General features: G+C 44.7%; 1 protein-coding gene across 1 annotated transcript in view; it reads right to left on the bottom strand.

The window, feature by feature from the left end:
* Positions 1-25,345, bottom strand: part of LOC101902555 (ATP-binding cassette sub-family C member 4) — a 313,640-nt gene that overhangs the window by 195,079 nt on the left and 93,216 nt on the right. Inside the window, 5 exon segments of the mRNA XM_059884434.1 lie at positions 1,046-1,243; positions 4,596-4,692; positions 13,440-13,526; positions 13,749-13,843; positions 24,830-25,021. Coding sequence (XP_059740417.1) covers positions 1,046-1,243; positions 4,596-4,692; positions 13,440-13,526; positions 13,749-13,843; positions 24,830-25,021 — 669 coding nt within the window.

The following is a 25,345-nucleotide window of genomic DNA, read 5'->3' as shown; positions in this document are numbered from 1 at the left end:
AACAGAAGTCAGAAACATCCAGGCTCCTGGGTCTGGATAGTGAAACTTTGGACATCGAGGAATACCTGTGGATGTTTTTAAGGGAGATCTAGTCCATTTCTGTACTTCTATCTGGAAGACTCAGAATGGATTATACAGTCTCGTGGACCAAGGATGTCCGGGGCTCTATGCTGGCCACTGGGATTCAAGGTGGATAAAATGTAGGTCTCAGCGTTGAAGGGTAAGAAAGGAAGATGGGAACTAATTACAAAGTATCTGCTGTGAGTCAGGTCCTTTACACACAATGCTGCTGCTGCTAAGTCGCTTCAGTCGTGTCCGACTCTGTGCGACCCCACAGACGGCAGCCCACCAGGCTCCCCCGTCCCTAGGATTCTCCAGGCAACAACACTGGAGTGGGTTGCCATTTCCTTCTCCAATGCGTGAAAGTGAAAAGTGAAAGTGAAGTCGCTCAGTTGTGTCCGACTCTTAGCAACTCCATGGACTACAGCCTACCAGGCTCCTCCGTCCATGGGATTTTCCAGGCAAGAGTACTGGAGTGGGGTGCCCATTGCCTTCTCTGTTACACACACTACATCTGGCCTAATCCCAAACCATCACAAACCAAGGCAAAATAATACAGCCGGTCAGCTGCAGTGCCAGAATATTCCAACATATAGGAAAAGTAGCTGATTTAATGCAGTCACAGCAGGACTTAGTCTAAGGGGGTCTTCACATTAAGCCTCTGGATGCATAAGGGAGTCCAGGGGCCACCAGCATGACTAGGATGTAACTAAGGTAAACTGAAGAGTTCTCAGTCACTGTGAGCCACATTCACCCAGAAATTCACAGCAGTGCACCCACTCCTGATCTCCATAAGATTCTCTATCCTACACCCTAAGGGCTTGCTCTCTTCATGCTCTTCTAACTCTACCAATTCCATGGAACAAGACTTTGGGAACCTTATAGTTTACTTTGGGACAAATGAAGACATGAGCAGAGCAGACTGAAGGTCCCTGAGACCACCAAAAGCAGACAGACCCGGCACACTACAGGGTGAGAAACTCACATCTTGGTGCTCTGGAGCCGCATCTTTCAGTGAGGGTCTTGGAGACTGGAGAGACTGAACCAAAGACTCAGAGACCAGAGTGGAAGTTCCTGGAACTAGAAATGGTCTAGACTGCTCATTCCCCTTCTCAAAAAGGGAAAAAATATCCACCTCGGATTTCAGGAACTCAGTGGAAGTCTCCCTTTTCACCATTTTGCCCTAAAATAAAAAAGTTTGAGAGGAATTAATGTACAGTCAATAATATTAAACCAACCTAATATCAATCAGGAAAAGTTATCTGGTCTTAAATTATAATTGTGGGGAAAAAATAATGATCCCTGGGTCTAGAATTCTTGTTGAGAAATCTAGTACAGTCAACTAAACACAGAATTGAGCATTCTGTTCCCTGCCAAACCCTGTGTTAGGTGCTGGAGGATGTGAAAGAAATGTGGGCTCATGTGTTAAAAATGGAGGACATGGGCATAACTGCTGTGGGCACTCAGGGAAGCAAGAAGTACAGAAGTTGGTGGAGGATCAGCACAGTCTTCTAGACAACGTGCAAACTGACAGAAGCCTCATGTGAGAAGTAGGATTGTTAAAAAACAGTCAATTGGGGAGAATATTGTTGGAAAGAAAGCTAAACTTGACAGAGAGGTGGGCACAAGCACACCTGCATATAGGTAAGAGTCACTCATCAAATATTTGCTGACCACTGTCAGAGTATCATGTGTCCCAGGTGGGACAAGACATATAGGGAACCAGCCCTGGACAGAGAGATGCATCTCCCTGGTCTCTACAACTGCCCCATAAACTCAGGAAGTTCCCAATGGAATTCAATATTCCACCTGTAAAAGTAATTAAGCAAGGAGGCCATGAGGCCGGAGTGGCTCTAAAGCCTTGGTAGTCTGTGCCCACAAACCAACACCTAAGCCAGAATCAGTGCACTCAGATTTGAGAAAAAACTTAGGGACTACCAGCCACAAGCAGCCAACCAGGATTCCCCAATTAGGCAGCTGCTTAAGCCTCAGCCAATCTAATCATTTTTCCAGTGACTGAGGGACTGAACTGAACTGAACTGAACTGAATCTAATCATGCTCTTTGAACACGTGTGACAGACACATCCTTGTACAGTTTCCCTTCCTTACAAAGTCATATAAAATAATGTGCAGATGTTTCACTATTTTCTCACCCCATGAAACTAGATGCGGCTGATTCACTCCGTGACAAATAAAACATTAGGGGAAAAAAAAAAAAAAAAAAAACTCAGGATGCAAAACTAACGAAATGAGAGCAGCTCTGGTTACAGCAGGTCAGGTGGAGGGAGATGACCCCTCTCACTGTAGCCCCTCAGGTGAGCAACTGGGAGGAAACCAATGAAGCCTTTGGGTACCATGTGATACTGCAGAGCTAGAAAATTATGCAGGATATACTGTGTCTTGTTCCACTTGGGAGGCAAAATTCACACACCTCTTTAATGAAATCACCACTCACCACTTCATATCTGTAATATGTACAATGAGATGACAGTACAAAGACAGCATTTTCACTCAGCAGCCAAGTGCTGACAATTCCGAGGGGACAAGGGGGCAGCCATCCCCTCTCTGCTGTGAGAGAGGGACCAGACAGTGAGGATGGTCCCTAATTCATCCAGGGGTGCTCACCAGTGGACAAATGATTACTTTGTTAGTACTAAAACTGGAGGCAGCATCCTCAAAGGAAGCAGTAAGAGGACCCTAAAACATCTAGGGACTGGCAAGATAGGTTATTCTCCTGCCACTGATCCTGTGCAGTCAGGAGTTTACACACTAGAGTTGCCTCCTCTGCACGTGAAACCAACTGCTCTTAAGCTTGAGAAACCTTAGCCCTTCCCCCACCCCATTCCTAGAGGAGTGGAGAGGAGTCCACACAGGGAACTGTTTCTAGAGAGGCAGGGGTTAATAATAATATAGAGAGGCAAGAATTTTAATAAACTTTCTTAGAGCAGACATTCATTTCTTAAGTCAGGGATTTGATCCAGGACCTTGGAACAGTCAGGGGTTAATGATAGAGGTCCTGAGGCCCAGAAGCAAACAAGCAATGGATTGAAGCAAGCAATCACTAAGTCTGAACACTTCGCACTAGTCTCCACCCCACCTTCAACCATGCTAGGAGTTGTGAGTTGAATGGTGCTCCCCTCCTCAAAAAGATAGGTTCAAACATGACACCCATAAACAACCTTATTTGGAAACAAGGTCTTTGCAGATGTACTCAAGATGAGATCACGCTGGAGCAGGGTGACCCTACGTCCAATAAGACCAAAGACACCCAGACAGACACAGGGACTACAGCCACGTGACATCAGAGGCAGGGAGCACAGTGCTGCAGCTGGAAGCCAAGGAACACAAGGAAGGCCGGTGAACACCAGAGGCTGGAAGGAAGGATTCTCCCCTAGAGCCTCCAGGGAGAGCACGGTCCTGCCGGTACCTGAATTTGGGACCCGTAGCCTCCAGAACAGGGAGACGATAAACTCCTGCTTTTTTAAGTCACCCAGTTTGCAGTGCTTTGTTACAGCAGCTCTAGAAACTGATACCCTAGCCTGAGCCCACACTTCTGTCTCCTCAGGTTTACTAAGACTTGTAACTGCTTCTGCTGTCTCCCCTCCAGTGACCATCAGAGGACTCTCTTAACTCTCACATCAGACCACATCCATCCTGTGCTCTGGACCATCCAAGGCTTCCATCCCACTTCCAGTCCCTGCCCACAGCTCGGAGACCAGCTCCCTCCCATCCCCCTGCTCACTCTCCTAAGACACGCTGGTCTTCCTGCTGTTCCTCCAACCTGCCAGGTCAGTTCCTTCCTGAGGACCCCCTGCCTCAGACCCCTTCCCCCAGGTGACTGTGTGGCCCCCACCTTCATGTCACTCAGACCCCGTGAGGCACCAGTTCCTCAGGGAGGCAGCCAGGATGTCAGCCCACCTCTCTCTCTGTCACATCCTCCCCATAAGAACAGGAGCCCCATGAAGGCAGGGCCTTGTCCTCCTGCTGCACAGGCTCCCATACGTATCAGGCACATAGAGACCTGGGCAGGGAGACCAGCAACTGGAGACACCAGCAGAGAGGGCATCTCTGACCCAGGTGCTCAGTTACCCAACCTCACTTCTGGTGTTAATGGAAGATGCTCTTTAGGCAAACTATGTATAACAATCACCTGGATACAATCAGATCTTAATATCCCTAATTTCTAAATAATACACTTTGACTTAAGTATAATTTCTAAAAAGTACACTTTGACTAAATAAAATAGCATCATTATCCTTTTAAAATTTCATTAGAACAGTGACGATGCAATAACCCTGTGGTTGTACTTTCATACACTTTAGGGTTTGTGTGACTTAGAGTACCACAGTGACATTTCTACAGGTCTTTGGATTCATCCTCCAAGGCGTGAACCTCAGCTCTGAGAAGAAGGGGGTGAAAAACTGAGGGAGAAGAGGGCGCTTACCATGAATCCAAGCACAGTGATCTGCTGGGAGGTCTGGCTTTCAACACACCTGAGTGCCAGCAATTCCACAGACTTCTATAAACTACTTACATCTTTCAGTATCAGAATCTGACTTGCATCTTTTAGGTACTGCAGCTGATGAGTCACTAAGATTGTGATCTTCTCCTTCAAGGCCTGACGAATACACCTACAAATGTAAGAGGTACAGTATGAAAAAGCACATTAATGGGAGTGCTTCAAACTGAAAAATTATATGTGGAAAACAATGAGACAAAGATCACACAGCAGTCAAAAATCTGTAGTTTAAATACCAAATCAATAATAAAAATTAAATAAACATAAATCAATTCATCCGACTAGGCTCTTAAATTTGTCAGCAAGAAATTTGAATCTAGCGCTGCTAAAATATTCTAAAAAGCAGTCCAGTGAAGAAGGCACCAACAACTAAGCTTTTTTCTCCCTAAAACTCAGGTTAACAACTATTTGCATGCTTCATAAAGGGAAATAACTGAGTAATACTGAGATTCCAAAACTTGACTGAACTAAAATACTATTTTATCACTATTCAGGAATGGGCAGACAAGTATCTATGTCATATAAAAATGTGTACATTCTTAAACAGCTTTCTAGATTATTATTTATAATGAATGATGCACATATTAGCAACAAAAAATTAATAGATTCTTGGTAACCTTTGCCAGAGAACATTTGCTAGACACTTGTTCCCAAAGAATATTAGACAGAAAATGAAGGCCAATTTGGCCTCCATCAGTCTCTACAACATTCCCAGTTCCAACCAGGAAGAAAGTGTTCTTTCATTAGGACCAAACACATTCCAAATGTAAGAATAAAAAACGGAATCCAAACGGCCCAAATCACAGTGGAAATTACCCAGTGGCTCAGAACACCCACCAGTTCTCTACAGACAAGACCCCCGCTCAGTATTCAACCTTAAATTTTATTCATAGTTTAAAAAAAAAAAAAAAAAACTGTTCCTCCATTTTAAATGCAGACCCCTAGGGACTCAGCCCCAGGCTCGGCCACAGGGTCCACAACCCCTCCCGGGGAGCAAGTAGCTGGGTCTGGGGCCCCAGTGACCCCAGGCAGGATTCTAGGCAGGTTCTCTGGGAGCCCGTGGCCCTTGCAGAGCAAATCTCAGGAACCTGGGCCAGAGCTCAGCCTGTGAGTGATTCAGATGGAGAGTCTGGAGGCAGCAGACTGCAGCTCAGTCCTTCTCACAAGCCTGATGACACTGGACAAGAGACTAAACCTCAGTTTCTTCATCGCAAACAGCGTCGATGACAACTTCATCCACACGTTCTGAGAAGTCAACCACCAATACGCTCAGTAAGCATCAGTCCCCTTCTCTGCTCCTCCTAACCACAAGTAGCCCTGTGCTTTGGACGCAGGACAGAAAAGTCCTAAGGGGACATTCTGGACACTGGGTCTGTGATCAGAAGCAACCCTCCAGGATATAGACACATACACCATCACTTCATTAAGTCCAAAAGGAGTACCTTTTGACCTGTGTTAGCTCAGTGTTCATACCTAAGTTTCTTGACTGTCACCTTTTCAGACTTAGTACTAAAGCATTTAAATGACATTCTTCTCCTTAATTCATAAATACATGCCAATAGTCCCTGAAGGTGGGTGTTAACCAAATGTGATGTGCTGTTATGTCCAAGATGGACCAACCCAAAAGTTTTAAAATATTTTCTTCCTCACTTTCCATCACAGATGAGGTAATATAAATAAATACAATGAAGTGATCAGTTGATGGCTTTGAATTTTTCCTAAATAATGCTTTTGTTCAATCACTAGAAAAATAAACTATTTTCCAAGTTTTTAAAGGAAAGATTTCCAGGTCATGTCATACAAATGATGGAATCAGCAATCATTAGTTGTTTAACTGTTACTCCTATATAAAGGATGTGTTAATCCTATAATCCTACATATAATCCTATATAAGAGCTGTGTTAAGAGGGGACACATCCCATGGTGAAGGGGATACAAATAAGACAGACAGAATCCCCACCTCCATTCATTCAATCAGCAGAGGTTTGTTGAGGAGCCAGGCATTGTCCTAAGTGCAGAGGACACACCACACGTCAAGATGGAAATCAGTACTCTGCACTGTGTACAGGGGGACCCGCTGAGTGAGTGTAGAAAATGCACTATTGCACTGTGATCTGTGCTCTGAAGGAAGAGCAAGGGGTCTTAGATGGGGAGACACAGGAGCCCTGAGACTATCTGGGGAAATATCCTGGAAGAAGACACAGCAGGTGCAGGGGTTCTGGGACAGAACAAGCTGGGCTGAGGCGCCTTCCTGCATTCACAGCTTAGGAGGGGTAGTTCAGTAGAATTGCTCAGTTGAGTCCGACTCTTTGGACCCCATGGACTGCAGCAACCGGGCCTCCCTTTCCTCACCAACTCTGAGAGCTTGCTCAAACTCATGTCCATCGAGTCAGTGATGCCATCCAACCATCTCATCCTCTGTTGTCCCCTTCTCCTCCCGCCTTCAATCTTTCCCTCATTGGAAAATACCCTGATGCTGGGAAAGATTGAAGGAGAGGTGGGGAGACTCATAAATTGTCAAGTGCACCCACTGAGGGCTGGGGGAAGACAGAGGGCACGGGCGCCCCCTAGAGGAGCAGGAGGGGATGGCAGAGCCCATCCCCCACCTTCCTTCTGTGTCCTGGGGCACTGCTCCCTGGCTCTGGAACAGAGGGACCAGTATGTACAGACAGACGGGGGTGAGAAAGGACCCCCACAGAGCCAGCACAGCTGGACACCGAGTGGGTGTGGGGACGAGCTGGAAAGGCTGATGCGGGCAGAAGAAGCCTGTTCTGTCTGAGGACCTGGAGCTGCTTCCCGAACATGAAGGGGTGGGGATGGGGGGTGTCCATGAAGGGCTGAAGCAGGTGGGTGAGCTGTGTAGCAGGAGGGTGAGCTGTGTAGACAGCAGTGTGGGAGTCTGATCAGGACACACCTGAAGAGCTGATGACGCAGGAGGTGGGGGTCTGGGACGTGGGGCTGAACCAGGATGGGATCCACAGCATGATGAGACTGCATCAGCTCATCCAAGGCCTCTCACCTTCTACAGGTGACAGAACCCACTTAGCACTCACAGAATAAAGTTGTAAAACTCACAAACCTCAATGACCTTGGATATAGATTCATGACTGTAGGAAACTGTTAATGGCAAGCAGCAGTGTGATTCATCCACTTTTAATACAAAGCCCTCCCCATGACTAAGCCTCCACGTGACCACCATCTCTCACAGAATATTGTTCCATCCAATTCTTTAACTTGAGAACACCCTCCAATTGCTGCTGAGTGATTTCCTAATTTACTTTCATGCGCTCTGCTTTAAGTCACTCTAGAGGTTGTGGTTCTGATCAGCAAACAACAATCTTAAGCTTGCTTCTCTCAAGTATCCAAAGTGGTACACCCAAAATATTGGAGAGGATTTTATAAATGTCTCCTGTGTTTTAAAAAGACCTCAGGAGAACTTCTGTGATCAGCACACTATCAGATCAGATCAGTCACTCAGTCATGTCTGACTCTTTGTGACCCCAGAATCACAGCATGCCAGGCCTCCCTGTCCATCACTAACTCCCAGAGTTCACTCAGACTCACGTCCATCGAGTCAGTGATGCCATCCAGCCATCTCATCCTCTGTCGCCCCCTTCTCCTCTTGTACCCAATCCCTCCCAGCATCAGAGTCTTTTCCAATGAGTCAACTCTTCGCATCAGGTGGCCAAAGTACTAGAGTTTCAGCTTTAGCATCATTCCTTCCAAAGAAATCCCAAGGCTGATCTCCTTCAGAATGGACTGGTTGAATCTCCTTGCAGTCCAAGGGACTCTCAAGAGTCTTCTCCAACACCACAGTTCAAAAGCATCAATTCTTTGGTGCTCAGCCTTCTTCACAGTCCAACTCTCACATCCATACATGACCACCGGAAAAACCATAGCCTTGACTAGACGGACTTTTGTTGGCAAAGTAATGTCTCTACTTTTGAATATGCTATGTAGGTTGGTCATAACTTTCCTTCCAAGGAGTAAGCGTCTTTTAATTTTATGGCTGCAATCACCATCAGTGATTTTGTAGCCCCCCAAAATAAAGTCTGACACTGTTTCCACTGTTTCCCCATCTATTTCCCATGAAGCGATGGGACTAGATGCCATGATCTTCGTTTTCTGAATGTTGAGCTTTAAGCCAACTTTGTCACTCTCCACATTCACTTTCATCAAGAGGCTTTTTAGTTCCTCTTCACTTTCTGCCATAAGGGTGGTGTCCTCTGCATATCTGAGATTATTGATGCTTCTCCCGACAATCTTGATTCCAGGTTGTGTTTCTTCTAGTCCAATGTTTCTCATGATGTATTCTGCATATAAGTTAAATAAACAGGGTGACAATATACAGCCTTGACGTACTCCTTTTCCTATTTGGAACCAGTCTGTTGTTCCATGTCCTGTTCTAACTGTTGCTTCCTGACCTGCATACAGATTTCTCAAGAGGCAGATCAGGTGGTCTGGTATTCCCATCTCTTTCAGAATTTTCCACAGTTGATTGTGATCCACACAGTCAAAGGCTTTGGCATAGTCAATAAAGCAGAAATAGATGTTTTTCTGGAACTCTCTTGCTTTTTCCATGATCCAGCGGATGTTGGCAATTTGATCTCTGGTTCCTCTGCCTTTTCTAAAACCAGCTTGAACATCAGGAAGTTCACGGTTCACATATTGCTGAAGCCTGGCTTGGAGAATTTTGAGCATTACTTTACTAGCGTGTGAGATGAGTGCAATTGTGCGGTAGTTTGAGCATTCTTTGGCATTGCCTTTCTTTAGGATTGGAATGAAAACTGACCTTTTCCAGTCCTGTGGCCACTGCTGAGTTTTCCAAATGTGCTGGCATATTAAGTGCAGCACTTTCACAGCATCATCTTTCAGGATTTGGTATAGCTCAACTGGAATTCCATCACCTCCACTAGCTTTGTTCATAGTGATGCTTTCTGAGGTCCATTTAACTTCACATTCCAGGATGTCTGGCTCTAGGTCAGTGATCACACCATCGTGATTATCTGGGTCGTGAAGATCTTTTTTGTACAGTTCTTCTGTGTATTCTTGCCATCTCTTCTTAATATCTTCTGCTTCTGTAAGGTCCATACCATTTCTGTCCTTTATCGAGCCCATCTTTGCATGAAATGTTCCTTTGGTATCTCTGATTTTCTTGAAGAGATCCCTAGTCTTTCCCATTCTGTTGTTTTCCTCTATTTCTTTGCATTGATCGCTGAAGAAGGCTTTCTTATCTCTTCTTGCTGTTCTTTGGAACTCTGCATTCAGATGTTTATATCTTTCCTTTGCTCCTTTGCTTTTCACTTCTCTTCTTTTCACAGCTATTTGTAAGCCTTCCCCAGACCGCCATTTTGCTTTTTTGCATTTCTTTCCCATGGGGATGGTCTTGATCCCTGTCTCCTGTACAATGTCATGAACCTCATTCCATAGTTCATCAGGCACTTTATCTCTCAGATCTAGGCCCTTAAATCTATTTCTCACTTCCACTGTATAATCATAAGGGATTTGTTTTAGGTCATACCTGAATGGTCTAGTGGTTTTTCCTACTTTCTTCAATTTAAGTCTGAATTTGGCAATACTTGGTACTAAAATGCCTGCTCTCCCCTCCCTGTGACACAGATGCAATGACCAGCAGATCCTGTTCCTGCCTTGATGAGGAACTTGTGCAGATGCTCACAAGATGGGTGACAGATATTTGTGAGTTCAGGGTGGGGCACTGGGAACAAGAAGGCTGCTATACTCAGAATGCCAGGAGGGTGGGGGTGGGAAATCCCTGTCACAGCACTAGCTCCTGTCACTGAACTCATGACAAGACACAGGCACTTCTCTAAGGGAAAACTCATCAAGTCATGATCAGGAGAAGGTGGGAAAGGGGAGTCAGATCAGGGAGCTGGGGGGCATGCCATGTGTCAGCTGCCCTGCTCACTCATGTTCTGAAAGATTCAGTGATACTATGCAGTTTTCTTTTAATTGTGGTAAAATACACCTAATGTGAAATTTACCATTTCTGTCATCTTAAGCATAGAGCTCAGTGGTATTAAGTATATTCACATTGTTGTGCAGCCATCATCACCATCCATCTCCACAAATCTTTCATCACCCTAACACTAAGGACGTCCTACATTCGGGGAGATCCCACCAAAGACTAACGACCACTGCTTAGTGGACGTGGAATCCCAGCTCCTAATATCCAGAGCTCAGACTTCCTTACACGTCTCCCTTTCAAACACTGGACTCTGCTGAAGTCTCTACTTTGCTATTCTGGACTTCTGTAAATCAATTGTGTCCACTCAGATTCACCTGCTGACACCTTAGTTATTAGTACCTTAGAATTTGGTGACAAGGACCTTAAAGGAGTAATGATCACCCTTAGTTATACTGGACCTAATTTAATATGACTGGTGTGCTTAGATGAAGAGAAGACTAAGACATAAGGACAGAAACACAGGCATGTAAATCAATGAAGTTAGAACACACCCTCCCACCATGCACAAAATAAACTAAAAATGACTTAAAATCTTAATCATAAGACATGACACCATAAAACTCCTAGTAGAGATTATAAGCAAAACATTCTCTGACATAAATTATACCAATGTTTTCTTAGGTCAGTCTCCTAAGGCAATAGAAATATAAACAAAAATATACAAATGGGTGCTTCCCTGGTGGCTTAGTGGTAAAGAATTCACCTGCCAGTGCAGGAGACATAGGATCCCTCCCTGGTCCAGGAAGCTCCCACATGCACAAAGCACCTCAGCCCATGCACCACAACTACTGAGCCTGTGCTCTAGGGCCCAGGAACCGCAACTACTAAGCCCACACACCATAGAGCCTGGGCTCTGCAACAAGAGAAGCCACCACAATGAGAAGTCCATGCACCACAGCTAGAGAGTAGCCCCTGCTCACTGCAACTAGAGAAAACCCCGACCGTGTGAGGACACAGCAAGGGTTATGGTCAGAAGCCAAGGAGAGAGGTCTCAGGAGAAACCAAACCACCCACACCTTGAACCTGTAGCGTCAAGAACTGTGAGAAATTTAATTTCTATTCTTTGAGCATCCCCATCTGTGACAACTTGCTATAGACTGAATGTTTTACTCCTCAAAAGTCATCTATTGAGACCTAATCCCAACTGTGTTGATATCAGGAGGTGGGGCCATCCAGGAGGGACCAGGTCATGGGGGTGGAGCCTCCATGAAAGGGATTAGTGCCCTGATAAAAGGAACCACACGGCTCCCTCACCTCTGCCACCACGTGAGGCCGCAGGAATCGGACCCTCACCAGACTGAATCTTTCAGCCCCTTGACTTGGACTTTCCCAGCGTCCAAAACCATGAGATAAAAACTTGTTATTTCTAAAGCCACTCAGCTCTGGTGTCCTGTGAGAGCAGCCTGGACAGACACAGTGCCAGAAACTAACACAGGACCTGAGAGCGAGAATTCCCAAACAGCTTCTCTCTGCTGAACACCCCGCCTCCTCCAGGCGAGGACGTGCCTGCTGTTCTCCTCACAGCCTTACTTTCTCCTCCCTCCACACCTGAGCTTCTACTCTTGCTTCAGCAAAGGACTGGGTCCTCGTCTCAGTCCTTATACACCTGCCCAGCCTGCAGGCGCCCAGGGTACTTCCTGCCCAGCCCTGTGCACAGGGAGCTTTCCAACTTCAGTGAAAGCCTCCAGCTGACACTTCCACTTTACATTCAGCATCTACTATCCTGTATTAAAACACTCTAAACCCTGACTCTGCTGAGCTTTCCCCAGGCATCTGTCTTAACAAGCTCCATGTAGAGACAGGTTCCTCAGAGGCAGGAATGAGAGCTGGGCATCCTAGTCTCCCTTATTCTGCCCAGTGTGGGTCCTTCCCCTCTCCTGGCTCACTGTCCTCCTTGTAAACTAAGAGGTTTTGCGCAGTAAGACATTGATCTCAGTGCACACAGCTGGGTGTTTAGAAGTGCAGCTGGAAGGCTCATTGACTTTAACAAAGTGAACAACAGCAAGCGACCTGACCATGGGGGAGATGTGAAGGCTGTTTTAGGAAAAAAACAAGTTTGCAAGGCTTTCGAAAAAGCCAGTCTAGACTCCATAAGAGGCCTCAGTCAGTGTATGTATACACAGAAAAGAATCAGAGTTGTCCTACTTTAGTCATTGTGTAGCCAACCAGGAGCCACTGACAAGTTCTACATTTTAGAAACAGGAATGAGAGTCAAGACTCAAGCCAGATTATAGGTGACACTACATTGTAGTGTCTAAGTATTAATTCTAGTAAGCATCCATGAAATAACATGAAATAATTGAAATCATACTCAGATGTGGAATTCTCAAATTCTAGACTTTATTAAGTCTATACTTACTAAAGACTTTATTTCCAAAGTGATAGAATGACAAGCATAAACCAACAGGGTCTTTCCATGGAAGCCCTATGTCAGTACTGAAAACTTCACTTCTAACACGCCTTAAGCAAATGATAGAGGAAAAAAACTGGCAGCCAAGTACCAGGTTATAAGAGTCTCACTCTCTGATTTAAAAACCCTACATCATCTTATTCCTGACATCTGGATCCACCCAGAGTGTCTGGTAATCAACTGCAAGTAGCAGGAAGCAAACTGCCATCTGTCACTCCCTAAAGCACAGACCCCACTGGCCCCCACACACTGGAAGCACCTGCTGTATTTTCCTGTCCTGACCTCATCATGATGCAAGATTTCTCTATGATGGATCTTCTGTGGATGGAAGGGAGGGGAGGGAGGGACACCAGGGCAGAGGGAGCTGAGTCTCCTGGAGCACAAAGACCTGCCTGAGCTCTCTTCCTTCATCTCTACAGGGCTCTTGGAAAGAAGAAACGATAGAAAACAGGAGCAAACTCACTGTTCGAATAAGTGCCTGCTGACTACTGCATCCACTGTGCTGAGCGGATCGTCGAGGAGGTAGATGTCTGCATCCTGATACACGGCTCTAGAAAACATAGAGAGACATCAGGAGAGGACACTTCATATTCCCTGGGTCTCATCGCTGAATCATAATGGTGTCTAACAACTTCAAGTTCCTTCTATAAGCCCAGGGAAAGGACCAAGACCCTGCTTCACACAGCCCCACCCGGTGAGCGGGGTCTGCGTGCTCATGTCCACTAGGAGCCGCAGAGGACGAGGGGTGGATGGCAACTGAAACCCCATTTACCTGGCGAGGTTGACCCGGGCTTTCTGTCCCTCACTCAGTGGGGTTCCTCTTTCTCCTATCTCAGTTAGATCTCCTTCCTTCAAAAGCTGTAAATCCTATACAGATAGAAAAGGGGGGAAAGAAAAAGATATAAATTGTCCTCTACTACCATCTTACGCTTTTAGCATTAGTTCCTCATACAAGAATTTGATTAACGTTCATACATGCTCAGCTGCTAAGTCGTATTCAACTCTTTGTAACCCCATGGACTAGGGCTTGTCAGGCTCTTCTGTCCATGGGATTCTCCAGGCAACACTGGAGTGGTTTGCTGTTTCCTCCTCCAGGAGATCTTCCTGACCCAGGGATCGAATCAGTGTCTCCTGTGTCTCCTGCACTTGCAGGTAGATTCTTTCCCACCAAGCTACCTGGGAAGCTAGAGCAGTGGGTATAAGTCAGAGTAACTAAACTGTGACCTTGAATATTAAAAAAAAAAAAAAAAAACAACAACCTATCAGTGTATTTTATTTGTTTTCATTCTGTAGTTTTGCACAGCATCTATGCGTTTGACCATTTTAACAGATATTTACTGAGGACTTACTGTATGACAGGCATTGCTCTGGGCACAGTGAACTCAGTTGTGAAGAAACAAAGGTTCTAGGGTTCATTTCCGTGATGGAAGACAGATGACATGGAAAATTAACCTGAGCACAAGTACTGAGGAGAGGAAGGAAAAGGAAGCCGGCTCAGGGGGATGGAGAGTGAAGGAGGGAAGTGAGTTCACACTGGGATGTGAGGGCTCTGCTCAGAGGGGGTGTGAGCATATCTGGAGGAGGGAGCTCAGGCAGACCCGGAGAGGCTGCTCCTCACAGAGGGAGGGGCGGGTGCAGGGGCCACAGGGAGATGCCCAAGGGGTTCAGGACAAGCAGGCAGGAGAGTGGAGTGAGAATGAGGGGGTGAGGGTGGAGACAGAGCAGGAGGAGCCTGGGGGCACTCCAGTAAGAGGAGGAGGGGGACAGATCTGGTTTGAGGTTTTAAGAAATCACTCCTGTGCTTTACAGAAAACAGACAGTAAGTGGGGAAGGATGAGGGTGGATACAAGTGAGGAGGCTACCAGAATAATCAAGGTGAGAGATGACAGTGGTCAGGACCAGAGTGGGAATGGAGAGATGGGGTCACACTCCAGGCACATGTTGAAGGCAGAGTCCGAAAGGCCGGCTGACAGGATGGGTGTGGCTGTAAGAGCAGAGGAGATTGTGGTGTTTGGGATGAGGAAGGGGAAGGACAGGGTCTCCATTTACTGAGTCAGGGAAGGTGGTGGATGTCGGTTTAGGGAACTTCGCTCATGGACAACCTGACATGACCTCCCAGTGGTGTCACGGTGCAGTTGTACATGCAGGTGTGAAGGTCTGTGCTAGAGACACAGGTGTGAGAGCTGGTGGCTCAGGAGGTGAAGGCACAGGACTTGTTTTTATAAAGGAATGAGTGTCTCTTAAAAAGACATTTTGCTGATCTCTGCCTCAGCTTCCCACTTTCAAAGAAGGGATAACACCTGACGCTAGTCTTCACAATAATACTTAAAGTGAGTGACAGATAAGGTCTGTACAAGAAATGGGAGCAGAAAGAGCAAGCTGGGCAGGACAATCAAAAGGAAAGAAAAGGTGTGCTCAAAGGACACCCAGCATATCAGCTGGATTAAGTAGATGATTGTCTGTGAAAGCAGGAAAACTCAAAACTAAGAAGGAAATAAAGTTGTAACTTGAGGATCTGGTAATCAATGAAAAGTTACATTTGAATATCATTTACTAAGTTAATAGACAAATCAGCCTATTTTCCCCAGAGTACCATGGAGAAAAAAAAAGAATAGATGACGAGAACATTCCCAAACTGACAAGATAGAAATCAGGCTTAAGTAGTTGTTCACTCGTTTAATTGTGTCTGACTCTTTGTTATGCTTTTGAACTGTGGTGTTGGAGAAGACTCTTGAGAGTCCCTTGGACTGCAAGGAGATCCAACCAGTCCATTCTGAAGGAGATCAGCCCTGGGTGTTCTTTGGAAGGAATGATGCTAAAGCTGGACCTCCAGTACTTTGGCCACCTGATGCGAAGAGTTGACTCATTGGAAAACACTCTGATACTGGGAGGGATTGGGGGCAGGAGGAGAAGGGGACGACAGAGGATGAGATGGCTGGATGGCATCACTGACTCGATGGACGTGAGTCTGAGTGAACTCCGGGAGTTGGTGATGGACAGGGAGGCCTGGCGTGCTGTGATTCATGGGGTCGTAAAGAGTCAGACACGACTGAGCGACTGAACTGAACTGACTCTTTGTGATCGCAAGGAATGGAGCACTCCAGGCTTCCTTGTCCTTTACCATCTCCTGGAGCTTGTTCAAACTCATGCCCACTGAATCATGGATACCATCCAGCCAGCTTGTCCTTTGTCATCCCCTTCTCCTCCTGTATTCAATCTTTTTCAGCATCAGGATCAGCTTTTCAGCATCAGCATCATCATTAGGAAACGAGTTGGTTCTTCCCATCAGGTGGTCAAAGCACTGGAGCTTCAGCATCAGTCCTTTTAATAAATATACAGGGTTGATTTCCTTTATGATTGACTGGTTTGATCTCCTTGCAGTCCAAGGGACTCTCAAGTGTCTTCTCCAACACCACAGTTCAAAAGCATCTGTTCTTCTGCACTCAGCTTTCTTTATGGTCCAACTCTCACATCCATACATGACTACTAGAAAAGCCATACCTTTGACTATATTGACCTTTGTTAGTAAAGTAATGGTTCTGCCTTTTAATATGCTGTCTAGGTTTGTCATAGTTTTTCTTCCAAGGAGCAAACGTTTTTAATTTCATGACTGCAGTCACCATCTGCAGTGATGTTGGAGCCCAAGAAAATAAAGTCTGTCACTGTTTCCATTGTTTCCTCATCTATTGCCATGAAGTGGTGGAACCAGATGCCATGATATTCATTTTTTGAATGTTGAGTTTTAAGCCAACTTTATCATTCTCCTCTTTCACCTTCATCAAGAGGCTCTTTAGTACCCCTTCGCTTTCTGTTATAAGGGTGATATCATCTGCATATCTGAGGTTATTGATATTTCTCCCAGCAATCTTTATTCCAGCTTGTGCTTCATCCAGTCTGGCATTTCACATGGTGTACTGTGCATGTAAGTTAAATAAGCAGGGTGACAATATACAGCTTTGATGTATTCCTTTCCTAATTTGGAATCAGTCTGTTGTTCCATGTCCAGTTCTAGCTGTTGCTTCTTGACCTCCATGCAGGTTTCGTAGGTGGCCGGTAAGGTGGTCTGGTATTCCCATCTCTTTTAGGAATTTTCCACCCTTTGTTGTGATCCACACAGTGAAAGGCTTTATCATATCAATGAGGCAGAAGTAGATGCTTTTATGGAATTCTCTTGCTTTTTCTATGATCCAACAGATGTTGGGAATTTGAGCTCTGGTTCCTCTGCCTTAGACTTAAGTTACATGGTATTATATTAGAAGTCTTAGGTTGCTATAATTGTCAATTGGCACATTCTGTCATAGACAGAGTTTGGAGTTTTTATCACTGAACTGCTGAGGCATCAACCTAGGATGCACAGCAGTACCTTTCTGCAGGTGAAGCCCTCACTTCTCTGTCTCTACTGTAGCAAATTTGGAGAGAAAGCAAGTAGCACACCGATGCCACCATGATGAACAAGTCCTTTGACCTCCCTGAGTCTCATTTTCCTCTTCTATAGAATGTGCTGCAGATACCAGAGCCCCTGAATTCAAGGATGCTGTGAGAATCTCAGGAAACGTGTGAACACCTCCACAAATGAAAAAACGACATGAGTTGATTATAACTTGCTCTTGGTGACTGATCCCTATTTTCTCACCAAGCCAACAGTAGGACCCTGTTTACAGCGTGAATCATAACATACAAAGCACATGACCACCATGGAAGAAAGAGACTGCATCGTAACCCTCCCTGACAACCACAAAAACACAGACACATACTCACTCAAATCTTAATAGAGGGGCATCTGATGAAAGGCAACAAATGTTCTGATGTGATAATTTATAATTACCTCACATTCTTTCTTTCTTGACCTCAGAAATTAATACTATCTCTTGCTTTGTGTTTTCATTGAAAAAAAAAATGAGCTTTGTGTTAAGTTCTCAGCCTCAAGCACACACACAGAATTACTTGGCCTCTCTTTCACTGTTCACAGTCCTTACAAACTGTTCTGCTTAATTTTTCTGCTTTGATTTCATGTCGTTCAAATGGTTTTCTTCTTTAAAAAGCACCACATTGTAATACAGCAATCTTAACCACATTCCAGAGAAGGCAATGGCACCCCACTGCAGTACTCTTGCCTGGAAAATCCCATGGACGGAGGAGCCTGGTGGGCTACAGTCCATGGGGACCCGAGAAGAGTCAGACACGACTGATCGACTTCACTTTCACTTTTCCCTTTCATGCATTAGAGAAGGAAATGGCAACCCACTCCAGTGGTCTTGCCTGAAGAATCCCAGGGACGGCGGAGCCTGGTGTGCTGCCGTCTGTGGGGTCGCACAGAGTCGGACATGACTAACGCGACTTAGCAGCAGCAACAACCACATTCTAGAAAAAAAGCACTCACAGCCTCTCTTTCCAGGACATGAGAAACTATCTCTGAGTCTGGTAGTAACACTTTGAGTGTGTTGTTGACTCTGCAAATTATATATGAACAAGCCACCAAGGGGAAAAACATTTTGGAGGATTTGAAGTAAAAGCAAGTACAGTTGATTTCTCAGCTGCCACATTCTGATTAGATCAAAGGGGAAAAGCCTTAGTTGGGCATATATTATAGTTCCTTCCACTGACAGCAAAGTGTTCTTATTCATATTTGTTACCTCTAAGTTAAGTAAGTAAGTAAGTAAGTGCTAGTCAGTCGAGTCCAATTATGTGATCCCATGGACTATAGCCTACCAGGCTCCTCTGTCTATGGACTTCTCCAGGCAAGAATACTGGAGTGGGTTTCCATTTTCTTCTTCAGGGGATCTTTCCAACCCAGGGAGTGAACCTAGGTCTTCCTGCATTGCAGACAGATTCTTTACTGTCTGAGCCACCAGGGAAGCCCCAAAATTTAACCAATTCTCACTGAACAGCAGACACACCACACTAGAGGTAAACTAGGAAATGGTGATGCTGGTTTGATGCCATCTGTCCAGAAGCACATCAAGGGCCCTTCAGCGATGATGGAGACTTACAGTAGAAGCACCATGGAGCAGACTGCTGAAATGGTTAACGTGGGCTGGACATGAGGCCCTTGCAGAGGAGGGCTGGACATAAGAGTCAAGCAGCAGGAACCCGCCTTCCTTCACAGCTTTTCTTCCTTGTGGAATTGCCCCTCCTCTCACGGCCTGTCAGCATCCTGCCCATCTTTCCAGGCTCATCCCAAGCACACTCTCCCATGGAACCATCCTGGACTCGTCTCTCTTCCTGCTGGGTTCTGTTTACATCTCTCATTTCTCGTGAAGGACCCGTCTTATTCTGCTCCATCATTTGTACACATGCACATGGCTTCTCACAGCTCTTGGGGGGTAAGATCTGTGTACCAAGCTCTGTTCTGGAACCTGATGCTGATTATCTCTAATCCTCACAGCAAGCTTCACAGTAAGTGTTGGCCCCATTTCACAGATGAAGAAACTGAGAAACTCTGACCACATCACTGGTCTGAGGGCAGTCAGCTTTTAAACAGAAGAGCTGGAGTTTGAATGAGTTCATGTCAGTTCAGAGTCTTCCACTCTTTCACATCATGCTGCCCAGGTGGTGACTGAAGATATGTTTGAAATGAAGACAACACTTAAGTAATTCAAGACTTGAAGGCCTCTACACTTAGACATGTAAGTGTCAATAAACTTACTATCCTATGGCCAAGTAAGTGATCTATGTAGAAAAATATTAAACTAGAATTTATCAATTTGATACCTTTAAATATGTGTTCACTAAACATTTTCAAAAGCCTTAAAGATAACATGGAGACAAATGTTGCACACAATATTGCTTATATTATGGTAACAGAATATTATTGTTGATTTATATAATATACTGTGTGTAGAGCACTCCAGTACTCTTGACTGGAAAATCTCATGGACGGGGAAGCCTGGTAGGCTGCAGTCCATGGGGTCACTAAGAGTCAGACATGACTGAGCAACTTCACTTTCACTTTTCACTTTCATGCATTGGAGAGGGAAATGGCAACCCACTCCAGTGTTCTTGCCTAGAGAATCCCAGGGATGGGGGAGCCTGGTGGGCTGCCATCCATGGGGTCACACAGAGTCGGACACAACTGAAGTGACTTAGCAGCAGCAGCAGCAGAGCACCTACAGAAATACCAACTCAAACAATGGAAGTTAATACTCAAATACCTTCTTTCTTACATGTCATATTTTATGGATATAATTTTACCAGAAACTGACTGAGCTTATAGTTAAAAACTAGTTTATCTTCAAAACTATTCTAATACTTACTGAGTGCTTGTTATGTCCTTAGCAAGCAGGTGCTTTAAAATCACAACCACATTTCATCCCCAAAACAACCTCATGAGGTTGATAGTCTTATTATCTCCATTTTACAGATGAAGTAACAGTCTTGTAAGGATCAAACAGTCAAACCCACACACCTGATCAACAGAGAAACTGGGACTCAATTCCTGAACCTTCTGACTCCTAGACCATGGAGTTGATGTCATCAACCTGAATTGATACTGCCAGTGTGATTACTTCATGTCTCACTATTTTGTTACAGAAAAGTTTTCAGCTTAATGAACTTAAACGATTACTTCAATAAGATCTAGTATAATACATCTAGTTGTTTTTAACATATGTTATATAAAAAATGTTGCTTTTAGAAAGACGGTAATGATGATCTTACATGCAAGGCAGCAAAGGTGACTGATGTAAAGAACAGACTTTTGGACTCAGTGGAAGAAGGTGAAAGTGGGATGATTTGAGAGAATAGCTTGAAACATACACATTAACATGTGTAAAATAGATGACCAGTGCAAGTTTGATGCATGAAGTAGGGCACCCAAAGTCAGTACTCTGGGAAAACCCAGAGGGATACGGTGGGTAGAGAGGTGGGAGATGGTTTCAGGATGGGGGAGATATGTATACCCATGGCAAATTCATGTTGATGTATGGTAAAAATCATCACAATATTGTAATAATCCTCCAATTAAAATAAATAACATTTTAATAAATAAATAGATGTTGCTTTTTTATGGCTTTTCCTCCAGGATTTGGGGAGGTGAGAGTAAGGAGAAATCTTTATTATATTTATATGCATGGATAGATGGATGGAGAGAAAAAGGTTAGAAATAGCAACAATGGCCAGCACTTACTGAAACCCTGGTTTGTTTACATTTCACAGGCATTTTCTGTAATTTATACAGTTATCCCCCCTCCCCCATTTAATAAGAAAGGAAATTGAGACAAACACCTGGAGTCACTACCCCGGACTGTTTCTCTCCAAAGGCCAAGCCTTTTCTACCGCACTGTCTATGCCGTCTCTGTGTCTACAGGACGCCAGTATTTCCTGTGCCTGCCTTAAGTCCATCCACTGAGACCTGGAATCCAAAAGGAGATAAGCAGATGCTCTCATAACTTACTAATTCCCAGGTGTCATAAAGACCTTGCTAACCTCTTGTTAATCAGAGTCATAGATGACATTTCAGAGCAGCAACTAAACCCTCTGACCCAATGTCCTCATTTTACTGCAGAAATGTCAGAGGTCCAGGCAGGTAACAGGACATGTCCAGAGTGACAGCAGGCAAGTGATGAACCCGGGGCCAGAACTCTCCTCTCCGCTACTTCTCCATGCTGGGCCTCCCTTCCTGCCAAGGAAGGAATGGGCACAAGGGACCCCAACTCCATGTCCCAACTATGCAGCAGAACGTGAGAGCAGTCCATGTTTATAGACGTCAAATCATGTACAGAAGAACTGCTGTGCATCCCAGTCCTGCAGGGCCTGTTCCACCAAAGTCTGTGCTGCACACATGTCCCATTGGGTGAAGCCGAAGAACACTGCCCACATTAGTGGTCCAGTCACCCACAAGGCCTGCAACAAAGCATTGGTCCCGAGGATCTGAACTTGAGCTACAAATGTAGAGATGAGGTGTCTCATCTGTCCTGGTCTCAGTTTTACTAACTGTAAGATGAAGATGGGAATATTGAAGATACTCATAAAGAATGAATAACTCATAAACCTTTTTAGGTGTGTGCATGCACATGTGTGAAAGGCAGAAAAATGATTTGCACGGAGACTATGAATTAATGGGAGCTACTGTTCTCACTGTTCTGCATTTGCTTTCCCTTCTTATATGGTATCTGCTTCTAAGTCCCTTCAGTCGTGTCTGACTCTGTGCGACCCCATAGACGGCAGCCCATCAGTCTCCCCCGTCCCTGGGATTCTCCAGGCAAGAACACTGGATTGCCATTTCCTTCTCCAATGCATGAAAGTGAAAAGTGAAAGTGAAGTCACTCAGTTGTGCCCAACCCGTAGCAACCCCATGGATTGCAGCCCACCAGGCTCCTCCGTCCATGGGATTTTCCAGGCAAGAGTACTGGAGTGGGTTGCTATTGCCTTCTCCATATATAGTATCTAGACCATTTAATAAAAATCTAGCTTATTCCTGCTAACCTGATATCATTTCTGCAAATGTACAGTCACCCATGAACAAGAACCTGGAGTAAAGAAGCGAGCCCATTAAACAAGCAATTCTGTGTGTCCACATCATTGTGAAATGCTGCTCACCTGATGCAGGGCTTCCCAGGTGGCGCTGGTGGTAAAGAACCCACCCACCAATGCAGGAGACAGAGACTCAGGATTGATCCCTGGGTTGGGATGATCCCCTGGGGAGGGAAATGGCAACCCACTCTAGTATTCTTGCCTGGAGAATCCCATGGACAGAGGAGTCTGGCAAGCTACAGTTCATAGGGCCACAGAGCTGGACACAACAGAACTGATTTAGCATGAACACACACACCTGATGCAACCTGTGATGTTCAAGCCCTTGTTCCAGGAGAATCACGATTTCCTCACAAAGCAGGTCTGGAGCCTTCAATACCACACCTTTGAAAATCTGTCCCTGTCTTTTCCTCACAGTACAAAAGAGCAGTCAGATGTCCAGACTGCACTGAAGAGACCCCAGGGGGAGACCTTTAATGATATTATTCACTGGTTTTTTACAACCCAAGAGAGTAACATAGTATTTAACATTATTTACTCTTTTTCCTTGCTTTTGTCAATTGTATTCTCCTATCACTTAACTTTAAGTCTCATCGTTTACTCACTAATCTTATTTAATTCCCAAAATACAGTGAAACCTTTCATCTTACCGTTCTCTGTGAAACTCAGTGCCATTTCTGAAAACAATCTCCCTCAGTGAAATGATGCAGTATTAAAAAGAAATTTTAAACCATTCTGGTTTCCTTAAATAATAAATTACAAGTCAAAAATGAAGTGGTGAGAAAACCTCACAGACTAAATGGGACCAAGGAGGCATCAGCCAAGTGCAAGGGGCAGACCTTGTGTGGGTTCCAACAGTGGTGAAGATTTCTCAGTGAGATGATCAGCAGCAGGTAAACACAGACTAGCAGGTGGGTGATACTCAGGAATTTGAGGTATATTTCAGATGAAATAAAGTAGTGATTTTTTCCCCAAAGCTTTCCTATCTTTTAGAGAAAAATAATTAAATGTTTACAGATGAACTGATCTGAGGTCTAGGATCGGCTCCACAATACTCTGGGGTTGGGGTGGGGCTGGCAGGGGTAGAGATGCAGCAAGACTGGCCACCAGCTGATTCTGGGTGAAGCTGGGGGTGGGTACATGAGGGTTCATTACACCATGCTCTCTTTTTTATAAATATTTATAACTTTCCATTAAAAAATGTTGAAAGTGAATGAAAACTTCACAGAATAAAACAATCCCCCCTTCAGATAATATATTCTGTGTTACTAACCTATAAGAATTAAAACAACAGCATATGTAAATACATATGCTTATTTATGTAAGCCTGCTGATTCATCCGGATAAGGCAATGGCACCCCACTCCAGTACTGTTGCCTGGAAAATACCATGGATGGAGGAGCCTGGTAGGCTGAAGTTCATGGGGTCGCACAGAGTTGGACATGACTGAAGTGACTTAGCAGCAGCTGATTTATCCAAAAGACCAACTTAAATGTTAAGCAACATTCAAAAATTTATTTTTTAAAAAGAACTTTTAACAAACCTTGTAGTGTAAACCACTATCACAGGGAACACTCTTACACTGTTGGTGGCAATGCAAACTAGTACAGCCACTATGGAGAACACTGTGGAGATTCCTTAAAAAACTGGAAATAGAACTGCCTTATGACCCAGCAATCCCACTGCTGGGCATACACACTGAGGAAACCAGAATTGAAAGAGACACGTGTACCCCAATGTTCATCGCAGCACTGTTTATAATAGCCAGGACATGGAAGCAACCTAGATGTCCATCAGCAGATGAATGGATAAGAAAGCCATGGTACATATACACAATGGAGTATTACACAGCCATTAAAAAGAATACATTTGAGTCAGTTCTAATGAGGTGGATGAAACTGGAGCCTATCATACAGAGTGAAGTGAGCCAGAAAGAAAAACACCAATACAATATGCTAATGCATATATATGGAATTTAGAAAGATGGTAACGATAACCCTGTATGCGAGACAGCAAAAGAGACACAGATGTATAGAACAGTCTTTTGGACTCTGTGGGAGAGGGAGAGAGTGGGATGATTTGGGAGAATGGCATTGAAACATGTATAACGTCATATATGAAATGAATCTCCAGTCCAGGTTTGATGCATGATACTCGTTGCTTGGGGCTGGTGCACTGAGATGACCCAGAGGGATGGTATAGGGAGGGAGGTGGGAGGGTGGTTCGGGATGGGGAACACGTGAATACCCGTGGCGGATTCATGTTGATGTATGGCAAAACCAATAAAATATTGTAAAGTAATTATCTTCCAATTAAAATAAATAAATTTATATTAAAAAAAAATGAAATTCAAGTATATGCAACTCAGAAGTCATTACTCACCTCTTCCAATGCACAAGCCCTTATTACTTCTTCATATCTGTCTTCTTTATATTTCTTCCCAAATAAAATGTTACTCTTTACAGTCCCTGGAAACACCCAGGGCTGCTGAGAAACATATGCGATCCTCCCATGCACGCTGACCTGTCCCTGGCTTGGGGGAAGCTCCCCCAGCAGAGCGTTCAGTAGTGACGACTGAAACAGATGGCAACACACACACGTGAACAGGGTGCACTCAGGATGGAACACGCCCCACAGCACAGCTGACCCCACTCTGGCGCTTGATACGTGATAGAACCCTTTCCTTCAACAGGATAAAGTACAGCTCTCACAGTTGAGACCAAAACAAACAAACAAAAAGTGAAAATAACACTCATGGTCAATGAAAACGATGGATAAGGAATATATTAATAGTATAAACAATCTACTCTGCCCGAGTATCCCCCCAGGTGAAATTCTACTCAGCAAAGAATAATTGAGAATGTTTAACATCCTTCTCTTGGAGAAGGCAATGGCAAC

The sequence above is a fragment of the Bos taurus genome, unplaced genomic scaffold (assembly GCF_002263795.3).
Source record: "Bos taurus isolate L1 Dominette 01449 registration number 42190680 breed Hereford unplaced genomic scaffold, ARS-UCD2.0 Leftover_ScbfJmS_1899, whole genome shotgun sequence".
NCBI lineage: Eukaryota > Metazoa > Chordata > Mammalia > Artiodactyla > Bovidae > Bos > Bos taurus.
This window is presented reverse-complemented; position numbering and strand designations above follow the sequence as displayed.